The sequence below is a fragment of the Eretmochelys imbricata genome, chromosome 17 (assembly GCF_965152235.1).
Source record: "Eretmochelys imbricata isolate rEreImb1 chromosome 17, rEreImb1.hap1, whole genome shotgun sequence".
Lineage (NCBI taxonomy): Eukaryota > Metazoa > Chordata > Testudines > Cheloniidae > Eretmochelys > Eretmochelys imbricata.
This window is the reverse complement of record NC_135588.1, coordinates 20257994-20269395: the sequence shown is the minus strand read 5'-3', so window position 1 is coordinate 20269395 and position 11402 is coordinate 20257994. Positions and strand designations below refer to the sequence as shown.

Sequence of the window (11402 nt, the reverse complement as noted above, 5' to 3'; positions counted from 1 at the left end):
GCATCTAATTACCATTCTGTTCCCTTTGTACTATCATAATGATTCAACAGTTTTCAAATAGATTGATGATTGATATTATGTTTGTGCCCTGGAACTTAAAGCATTACATACATAACCACCACTGTGGATATATGTACAATGTATGCGGCTCAGGATGGACAGATTTGTGCTACCACATCAGTTTTTATTTCTGTGCAAGCGAGTTTGTAACGAGTGGTTTCAGAGTAGCAGCCGTGTTAGTCTGTATCCGCAAAAAGAAAAGGAGGACTTGTGGCACCTTAGAGACTAACCAAGTTATTTGAGCATAAGCTTTCGTGAGCTATATCCGATGATGCATCGATGAAGTGAGCTGTAGCCCACGAAAGCTTATGCTCAAATAAATTGGTTAGTCTCTAAGGTGCCACAAGTCCTCCTTTTCTTTTTTTGTACTGAGTGTATAGCAGCTGAGTGGGATGCACAGTGAATGAGGATTGCTCAGAATTCTAGAGCTTGTTGATTTAATTGGTTTGGGTTTTCTTTTACTAATTCAATTTGCAGTCAGGGAACTTGAGTATTTTATTGAAGTGTGTTTTTTCTTTAACAAGATACTTATCTTGTATATATTGATATGTACACACACACACTCTTCAGGGTGTCTGGAGTGGTATTTTTTCACTGGTGCTTTTGAATATTTGGGACACACCATAAACAGAGGTTTACGTTTTTTCTCACATGCTCTACAAATTCTGGTTGGCAATGACAGGTAGATTTTTTGAGTCATCAGCCCAGGAGAGTAATCAAAGCCATGCTTGCAGATAAGACTACCTAGAGTTAGGGTGGAGATGTAGAGGAGGAGGGGAAGAGGAGGAGGAGCTGTGAAGAGGACACTCTCAGAAAAGGGGAGGATGATGGCCCATCAAACACAGCGCTTAAAGAGCAATCAAAGAGATGGGAGAAGAACCACAAAAGGACAGAACCACAAAAGCCAGCTGAGGACAACATTTCAAGAAGGAGGGAGTGGTCAACCGTGTCAAAAGCTGCCAACAGGACAAGGAGGTTAAGGATGGAGCACATACCCTGAGATCTGGCCACAAAGAGTACATTAGAGACTTTAGAGGAGTGCAGAGGGCAGAAACTAAACTGGAGAGAGTCAACAACAGAAGTGGAGGACAGGCACTCCAGACAGCAATTACAGACCTCACGTTCAATCAGTTTATGAGTGCACCACCGTCAGCTTTTTCGTACTTTGCACTCTTCCATACAACAAATGAAGTTGTAAATTAGCTCTGGATACCACACAGAGTAAAAGATTGTTCGAAATCTCCTCCTGTGTAGGGACTGGTTTGATACTGAATACGATGCTCCTTTCCAGGCCAGAAAAGCGACGGATGCTGTCAAGAACAATGCCATGTCCCAGCACATCATCTGCCATTGTGAAATCTGCATCCAGCTTGAAATTCTTCATCTCATTTTCCATTTTGGGCTGTAGCACGTGACGATATTTATCCTTCTCTTTCACTGTGCTGCACAGGATAGCAATGTCTTTCCCAGAGTAACCATTTTGAGAAATATTGGAGACAGTTTTCAACCACATATGTTACTATTTCATCCTCCTCCAAGTTTCTTTCTACCTTAGAAACACCTGGCAGGGGATGGGCACATTCAGCTTCATCCAACAACATTCTTAACCGCTGATGAGGAATATCTATTTGTTGATTTCTTACAATCTTCTCCATCTCTTGTGCCATGATGTCGTATATCTGGGTGGCATTCCGGACCCCTTTGGTGAGCCACTCCTGAGGATATTGTTCTGATGGATGTGGAAGACTGCATGGAAATGTGTGACTTGTTCTCAGGCTATAGAAGAGGAGCAAAAAACCCACTCCATCCAGAAGGAACACTGGGAGGACTTCTGTTATCATGGTCTGAGTCTAAAGTAATTTTGATTTTGAAAGACTTTTGAAAGACCAGGCCAGGATGAGTTGGTGCCAGGGAATGCAAAGGGCCCACGAAGAAACAGTGGCTCCCTGTGATGATCCCACCACAGCACCCAAGTACCTGAGCCTAGTCCGTGCTAGAATTCACAGCATTGTGAGCACTGATGCAGCTGTATGTAATTTTGTCCTGGACTTGCCCCAAAAGGGACTGTAACCTCTCCTACACTGGAGAGCTCAGAAGCCTGAAGAATGGGTGGTGCTGGCCACGGAGGGCTGTGTAAGAGCAGGCAGGTGTGCGCTGATTCCAGCTCATCTCAGCTACAGCCTCTGCCAGCCAGGTTTGTATACAGCATCCAGCAGATACCAAAGCTGCCCTCCCGCAGTTTACCCCCAGGGAAGACAGCAATACAAACACTATTTGCCATCCTCTAGGGAGGAATCTCCTCTAGGGTGCAGGGGGTTAGCTGGCTTCTGGAGGTGCATTTGCATCTCCCTGTACTAGCGGAGGGGTTAATCTGACCCAAAATGGTTTAAGGTGGTTTGTGGAGAAAGCCATTCCAAATGCCATTATACCTGTCCAGATTGTTCTGTAACATGAAAACGACTAGCCCATCTGTGGCATCATTTCAAGCTGTGCCTACACTGGCAAACTTCAGACTGATAATTCTCCACTGGCTGTAGCAATAATAGGAACTGTTAATGTAGACAGGGTGCAGGCATGTCTACCACTGTGTCATCTACTGTGACCTTGTGTGGAGCTACACGGCTGGGGAATTAGGAGTCTGTTTGTTCATACTGTAGACAAGGCCTGAGAGCAGGAAGGTCTTTCTACAGCTTGTAAAAGATTTTTGGGTATTGATTTTCCTCTTCCTCCCCCCCATTTTAGATACATTTGGGCACAATGTTGACTTACATATAAATTGCTCACCTCACAAATTCACTCAGTGGCTGGTTCTCACATAGGTAGAGAATATCTTCAGACTTGCAATGAGACACATTTTTTATCTTCTCTATGATTTTCAGGGCCACCTTCGTTTTCCCATTTCCTGGCAGGCCATAAATAAATTGCTTCTTGATCTTATGGAAATCTGTTCTTAGTAACTCATATTGTTTAACAGTGAGGAGATTGAAAAACTCACACCCAAGGCTGTCACTTAAAAAGGACCTAAAACCCAGTAAGATTATCACAAGTGAGTCCAGTAATTTTGGCATGTCCTTGTGGGATACATTGTAGCTACCAGGGTACTTAACTTGCAAATCCAACTCTGTATTTCCTTCTTCATTGGTTCCAAGCTGTAGGAGATGGGGAATCACACTCACTCTCTGAGTGTATCCCCCAACATTTACCAGTTTCTGTTTCAATGCACGAGCAGTTTGTCTTGCATATTCAAACATATTCACAGAACAGTCCTTCTGAGTCACAGTGTACAGCGTTGGGTGTTTGCCTGCAGCTATTAAGAGAGCATCACAGACAACTTGCTGATTCTCTGGCAATCCGATATCTACAGCCCAGCTCCTTGAAAATATCAGTAGTCCCTGAGATGCCTGCAGCTCTTCCATTTGCTCCTTCATTAAATTCTCCAGCCCTGGATACTTTGAGAACAGCTCTTTGGTGAGGTTTTCTGGTGTGTATGTTATCCCATTAGAAATTACTAGAAATTGAGAGAATTAGAAAAATATTAACAAATTTTATGTCCATTTTCTTTTCTTCTTCCTTTTATTAAGACACTGCAGTACAATTTGAAAAGTTGTTCCAACTGAAGGTATTGATGGTAAAAAGAAAAGGAGTACTTGTGGCACCTTAGAGACTAACAAATTTGTTAAACTGGTTAGTCTCTAAGGTGCCACAAGTCCTCCTTTTCTTTTTGCGGATACAGACTAACACGGCTGCTACTCTGAAACCTGATGGTAAAAATGTTGGATTGGCAATCCTGATGGCTGAAGTCCCTTATGCACAGAACCCGTACAGCCTGAGCAATGGCAAATGGGCTTTCCTGTGACCCACGGCCACAAGCCCCTGCCCATAATCATCCACCAGTGAGTCTCAGCTATACTCTGTAGGGACCCCCATAGGGATGAGAGGGGAGTTCAGTCTCCATGGGCCACTAATTCCTAGGCACCTCTGCTCACACTGCCAAAGGAGGGACCACTTGCAAAAAGTTTTTAACTGTCCCATCTTCACCAAAGTTCTGAGCTGCTGTTTCTGCCACTTTTCCTAACTACTCTCTTAACACTTAACTCCTTTTCTAAAGCTGAATTAGGAGCTGTTAATAATTACTTTTTATAAAAGAAACAGAGTTACTCCCTTGCATACAGTTTTGCCGGATTGGGCCGTTAGCCCATTTTTAGGTGTCAAATCATTCACAAAGCTGTCTTGATTTCTGCAAATGCATTTGTCATCCCCAGGGACTTGCGGAATATTTGAATTAAGTGAGGAATAATTTTCAGACTGCAGATTGTTCACAAACACTTTGCTTTTCCTGTTTGCTATTCGTGATGTACTGGTCACACAGTAATGATTCTGCTCCCTGACAGCATGACAGAAACTTTTCAAACAGGAGAATAAATAATAATACCTAATCAGCATGAATGTTCAGAAAAATTGTCGTGCGTTCAAAAATCTGTGAATGTTGAAATTTGGTAATATTTTCAGCGAATAAGTAGTAAGACTTCACAAATAGTAGCAGACTGAACTTGGGCTATGTATTCAGGAATCTGTTTTCTTATTCAGAGGGCCCCATTGAGCTTACAAATAAAGGCCCTGATACTGCAAACTCTGATGCACACACTTTGAAATCTACTGATGAAAAGCACTATATAAGAATTAGGTATTATGATGCATTTGCTTAACTTTACTATGGTGAGTGGTTAGGATGGGAGCCAAAACTTTTTTAGGCACTTTTGCATTCTACAAGCATTTCACCTGAAATGTTTCCTGGAAATGGGAAGCTCGTCTACTGTCTCCTGAGGCTGGGTACCCCTTTCTCTCCAAATCGATGGTTTTGTCAGCTTCACTCATCTTCTAGCTTCATGGGAGCACCAGTGAGTGCCCCCTCAGTCCTTATAAAAGTCTCCCTTATAGCTGAGAGGAAAGACTCACTATCTTACTGCAGTCTTGCATGCTACTGAACAAGCTACAGAACACACCCCACAATCTCTGTATCTGCAGCGACTCCCCAGATGCCTCGTCAGGGATTATTTTGTGTGGCTCTGTGATGGGGTGTATTTGACCTTTGCAGCCTCCTGCCGGGGGCGCCGCGGTCCTACTACACCCCACCCCAACAAGCAGCAAGGTGAGAGGGGAAAAGCAGCGAAGGTGGGTCCTCCAGCTTGCCTAGAGAGGACTCTCCAGAGCAGCTGTTCTGGAAACCACAGAGACCTGGGACTAGAGGGGCTAGGAACAGCCAATAAGGGCCCTGCTGGCCCAGATAAAAGGAGCCACCTGCCTTAGCAGTTCAGCTCCAAGCTGGGACCAGAGGTATGTGGAAGGGTGCTCCTCTCTGGCCAAAGGAGCTAGGCAATTAGTTATGGCTGGCTAGGCTTACATGGGGTGGGATCAGAGAAAGACCTGAAGACATTGGCCCTGAGATACAGCTGGAGATAAAGGACTGGTAGGAAGAGGCTCAGGGAAACTGCAGTAAAGGATTGAGTACATGGCTACTGTGTATAGGATCCCTGGGTTGGAACCTGGAGTAGCTGGTTCCGTATCTACCACAGGTGAAGAGGCATAAACCCCGCAAAGGGGCAGGCCTTATTTGAGAGCCAAAAGGGCTGAATTTGCAGGGCTCAGAGCATGGGCCAAAGACCCTAGCAAGGACTCTTTAATACCCCAGAAGGGATTCATTTAGACTTTGTGACTTGGCTGGAGGGCCTAGCCATGGAAAACCTGCTAAGGTTGGCTGGCAGGGGGCACCGAGGTGAGAAAAGGACTGCAGCACTGCACCCAGCTGCTAGGAGGCACTCAAGAGGTGAGTGCCCCTTTACAGGCTCTAATTAACCAAACCATGCAAATTCACAACCTCCTAGTTTAAAGTAACACCTTTTTACACATGTAGCATGTAACTTTTGGTAACAAAGTTTTCCTTGCGTACCCTGGGCAGGGCGGAACCTAAACAGTAGCCCTTGAGGGGAAAGAAGTGGGGATAATTTGGGGACAGACCAGAGGACTGCTTCAGTGTCTAGGGCCCTAGGGCTGCAGTTCTGGAAAAGGCACAACAAGAGCCCCTAGTGTGAGAAACCACTAGGTGACAGTGCTGTCATACCCTGGATGAGGGAGAGAAATGACAGACCCATGATGGAGATCCAGCGACTCTGAGAGAGGCTGGACAAAGGTGCGTGGAATGAAATTTTTCACCGGTGGTCACTGTGTGTTCATTTTCTGGGTGCTCAGTTTGAGACACCTAAAGTGCTGAGCTCTCACAACTGTAGCTGAACTCAGCGGCAGTGCACGATGCTCAAATCCTCTGGCAGCCTGAAGGGAGGAGGACAAGGATGGGAGTCAAGAGGCCCTTGAATTTAATCCTTCCTCTGCCACTGATTCACTGAGAGGCCTTGGGTGAGTTGCTTCGTCACTGGATAACTAGAACATCCCAAATTTCTCACAAGCGTTCAGCAAAATCATACTTCATTGGCAAACTTATAGCAGAAGTTCATTATTTCTTATTACCTAGTGCCCTGTTTAAAATGGTTCAGTCATCCAGTCAGGGAGCAGATGTGGCTTAGGTGTTCAATCACACATCATGAAGAATGAACAATGAATAGTTGACAGGAACAGATTAGGAACAATCCACAGTCTGAAATTTATTCATCTTAATAGTTACAACAATTGAACATGTTCACGAAAATCAGGAAAGGTTCTGGAATGATTCGTTACTCAAAAAAAGCCTAAATTTGGAAACAGCATTATCATTTCATACACCTCCACCAGCTGTATAATGACATCAAAAAGTGAAATATAAAACAAATATTAAGGAAATCCAGCAGACCAAAACTAAATTCAATATTAAATGTCTGAGACCCCAAAGACCCCAGGAAATTCACACTTAAGTATAAAAGACACCTACAAGGACACCCCTTTGACTTACAGTAATTATATAGCACCTGCACATTCTCTTATGTGAAAAACATTGAAATAAGAATTGAATATCACATAGATCACACATTCAAATAAATTAACCATGGTGAGGGAGGGTTGGCCAGAGAGATAAGGAGGATTCGGAGAGGTCAAGGTTGGTCTGTTTTTCACCAGTTCATACGATATTGCTAGTGGCTTCAGTCCTTAATTCTTCAAAAGCCAGTATTGTGCGTACATAGAACATCACTTCTTATTTCACTCTAATGTTATTTGTAAACCAAATGCCTTCAAACATGTCTGTCAATGTACAGAAACCAGAAATAAACTAATAAAAACCAAAAAGACATACCTGAAAATAGAGACTTTTGCAGATCACGAAGACATGTGATGCCTGGGTTGGAATACACCGTTTTAGTGAGTGGAGGTTCACATGACACACTCAGCTCAGTCTTCAAGACATTAACTGGATTTGAAATCTCTTGAAAAGTAAATTAAAATTTAATATTAATATACTTATTTCACCCCAGCACCACCATAAGGATTTTTAATGAGCATGCCCTGAACTGCTCTCAGAATTGCTGTGGGTTTCGCATTTGCATTCATTTCACTCAAAATGAAATGAGATTAATTTACTTTAACTGAAGGCCCTTATCTGGGTACCCAGCTGCTGCAGCAGTGTCCCTTACCTTATGGCTACCTTACGGTGGCTGAAAGAGTAGAAGAATTCATTCTTTTGCATACTGGAGATATGGAGACCCTGAAGTTGGGAGTTGATTGCAAGGGCCAAGCATGAAGGAGGCAAGGTAGGAAAAGTAAGGAGAAGGTATAAATCAGGACCAAGATATTTGATTGTCCCATTTGTTTTGTCTGTAATTATTTCATAAGGAGGTTGAAATTGGGAGAGAAAGAGCTTGATCTTTGGTTCACACTGATGAAGAAAGGGCCAGTGATCAATAATGTTTTCACCATTTGCGATTTGATTCAGGATGAGGGCCTCCCCTGGCAGGGTTAAGGAGGAACATGGGTTATGGTGTCTTCTGTATGCAGATGACACTCAACTTTCTGTTACTGTCTCTGCCAATTCAGATGATGTGGTACGTTTTGATGAAGACTGTGTCTGCCCTTTTAGGCCATCTTCGTGACAAAAAATTAGTGATGTTGACTACTTTAATGTAAAAACTATCCCTGCCTTGTCTCCACTAGAATTTCGCATCGAGAGCCATCTTGAGTTACCTATCTCGGTGTAAAAACACACCTGTTTTGTCAGCGAAGACATAACCTCACTGAGGCTGTTTATCCACTATTTGCTACTCTTGTTTGCTACTTGGGAGTCTGGTTAGATTCCCAGTTAGTACTGGAGGGTTCTCTTTCAGTGTTAGCCAAAATGGCTTCCTCTGCTCGCATCTAACCAGGAGGTTGGATGTGAAGCTTGCTACCAGGATTCCTGCTTTTGTCACCTTAGACTAGGTGTCTACAAAGTGCAGTACACAGGACTGCATCTTAAATCAATGCAGAAACCGAGGACAACGCCAAGTGTTACAATATTCTTGTTCAATGGGGCATCTCGCTGTTGAGCATATCACACCAGGGCCTTGTCATCTGCTCTTGCTGTCTGTGGGTTTTTGAGTGGAATTTAAGGTGTAGGTTTTGACCTATAAAGTTCGAATGGCCTGGGACCTCCCAGATTGAGAGACACTTCTCAACTCAGGCCATACCACCACAACTGAGATTGGTGGAGGCACCTGAGGTCTCAGGATATCAGAGAGAGCAGGTGGCTGGCAGGGCGTTCTCCTTGCGGGCTCCTCCATTTGAGAACTCACCCCTCACACATCCCTTTCTTGATCTTCATGATAAGCAGAAAGGCTCATCTGTTCATGGGGAATTTAGGAGGGAGATATTTCTTAAGGGGCAATATTTGAAGAGGATGGAGTATTTTTTTTCTCTCATTTCTGCTGTGCTATAAAAGGTTTTTAATTATTTCCTGCCATGTATAGTGCAGTTGAGGTGAGGGTTTGATTTTGTATTTAATTGTGGTTTTTTTCCCTAAACATCAAGGACAATGAGAGCTTGGGACAACCTCCATTTTTGTTTGCTCCTAGAACTGCTAAGAAATAATAATGAAAACCAAAGATTTCTGTAACCTCCACTCAGAGTAACAAACAGTAAGTGGTCCTAGGGTGATGAAGGACAGGTTTGATCCAAAGTGAGTCACAACCGTCAATCGGAAGAAAGTGATATAATCCTAGTCACCGCGGGATGTAATCCTAGTCACCTAGGGATGAGTGTCATTAAGGCAAAGGGGGGAGGGTTAACTGAATACTGTGATTCTTCCCATCTTCTTCCAGCAGTCATCTGCCAAGCCCCTCCTGGGCTCCATTCTCCATTGCCAGGTCCTGGCCTCTGTAGTGCTTCCTGTAGCTACTGGTCTCCTCAGCTCTCTCTATTCTGTCCTGCTTCTCTCATCCCAGTAGGCCTTGCTACTGCTTGCATTCACCTGATCTAGCAGGAAACACTAGCACAGGTGATGGCTGGGGTCCTCTGCACGGCCCACCTCACCCTGTGACACGAGGCAGAACACAGTGTGATGGAGGGTGACAAAATCAGGGATTAAATGCTTCTCCCTCCCCCTTTGCTGTGTGAAACATCTCTGCAAACAGGAGAAACCGGCTGGGCTGTAGACACAGTGTTGTCCTAGAGTAAATGAACCGAACAAAGAGAAAATATTTTCCCCTCCAATTGTTTAGACATATAATACTTTTGGCCATATGTTATAACTTATGTCAGATTTTTTTTCATCTCACATTGTTATAAGTGATTTCTAAGTTGACAGTGTCCCTTTAAGAAAAGTATTGTGGGACACCAGTGACTTTAAGTTTTCGAACCACTTCATTTGTCAAGTTGCCAGTCATGCTACCAAGCTAGAAACACTGAAGTTTAGGTTAATATGGGAAAATAAACTCTTAAACTTTATATTTTTAATCATTTGACCTGGATCGGTTGCCACCATCATAGCTGTCCAGTCTTCGGTCATCAGTCTCTCAATGCGGTCACTCTTCACAATCCATGAGTCAGGGTTATCCGAAAACAAAAGGGTTTGATTTTCACAGCACATATATAGCCACGCAAGTTCCCATCATTATCCTGCACATGCAGGATTTTATGGGCAACATTCAGTTTTGCCTGAGAATTACAGATAATGTGAGATAGGCAACTTCTTGCTGACATATTCTATTACTCTGCGTAATTCATTGGTGTTAACATTTTCTTTGCTACATCCAACCACTTTCCTACTGTCATCCACTCCAATAAACAAATATCCCCCTTGTGTGTTTGCAAAAGCAGAGATATAATGTGGCAAGTTGTCTTCAATGTGTTTCAAGATGTTCTTTGAAGAGAACTCTTTAAATTCCACATGGGTCGACTCAGTGAAATTCAGTTTCTCACCATAGGTGAGGTGGTCTGCATTAAAAATATCTTCAGCAGAGTCATGTATTGACCAGTGTTCAGGAAGAACAGATGTCTCAGCTCTTTGCTTTGTCTCATCAGATTCTCTCCTGTCACAAGCTTTCTTCATTTCAAGAAATTCTGCAGCCACGCCAGAATTCGTTCTCTCAGCAGAAGTGCCAGATCTTTGGTACAAGCCTGTTCTTATGCTGCAAATCCGTGGTGAAGGCAAAACTTCACTGCTCCAAGACTTCACAAAAATGAATAACTTGTTGTTCTGCTGCATACATTCAAAATAGTTTTCAAACTTTTTAGATGAAATGAGTTCCGTAAGGGATTGTCCTATATCCTGCCCAAGCCCATCCTTTGTGTAACTGTAGCATTCGTTCTCAATCTCCGCCTCTACCAAGCCGCCTCCGGAGTTCAACAATGCACACGCTGCTTGGGAGATTTTACCATTTTGTTTCCTTTTCAGTTTGGTGTTGTGCATTTTGTTTCGTGTTTTCTCGCCAAAAGTTACTTTTTCAACTTTCACAACCACATCAGCATAGTTAGTGTTGAGATCAACAGACGGGTGCTCCTCTTTCAGGGCCATCCTGTTCCTGAAACAAGCAAAAGGATAAGTCTCTCTTAAAGCATTATATTAAAACGATAGGTAGGGGCAGCGGGAGAACTGAAGACCATGTGTAATGCCCCTTGGGTGGGTTGTTGGCAGAGGGGATTGAACCTGAGGCCTCTGGATCTTAAAGCATGAGCCTCTACTCCCTGAGCAAAAAATTCAATTCAGTTAGCCAAGGCTGTAGGCACCACCAGCAGGGGAAAGAGCACCACACAGAGTGGATGTGGGTTATACGTCCATCCTCTAACACAAGAGACAGTACCAATGGCTCTGCCATATTTGTCCTAAGTAGCGTGCACTGAGTAGGGTGCTTTTGTGGGAGACCCAGGGGTTGCATTCTAGGGTGCAA

General features: G+C 43.6%; 1 protein-coding gene across 1 annotated transcript; it reads right to left on the bottom strand.

Moving 5' to 3' along the window:
- Window positions 1–1192: 1192 nt before the first annotated feature.
- On the bottom strand, window positions 1193–11029 carry LOC144276682 (schlafen family member 9-like). Its single transcript, XM_077836941.1, is given in 7 exon segments — window positions 1193–1537; window positions 1539–1836; window positions 2845–3568; window positions 7340–7468; window positions 9979–10074; window positions 10077–10182; window positions 10184–11029. Coding segments are annotated over 7 exon segments (2544 nt in total).
- Between the last annotated feature and the right edge of the window lie 373 nt (window positions 11030–11402).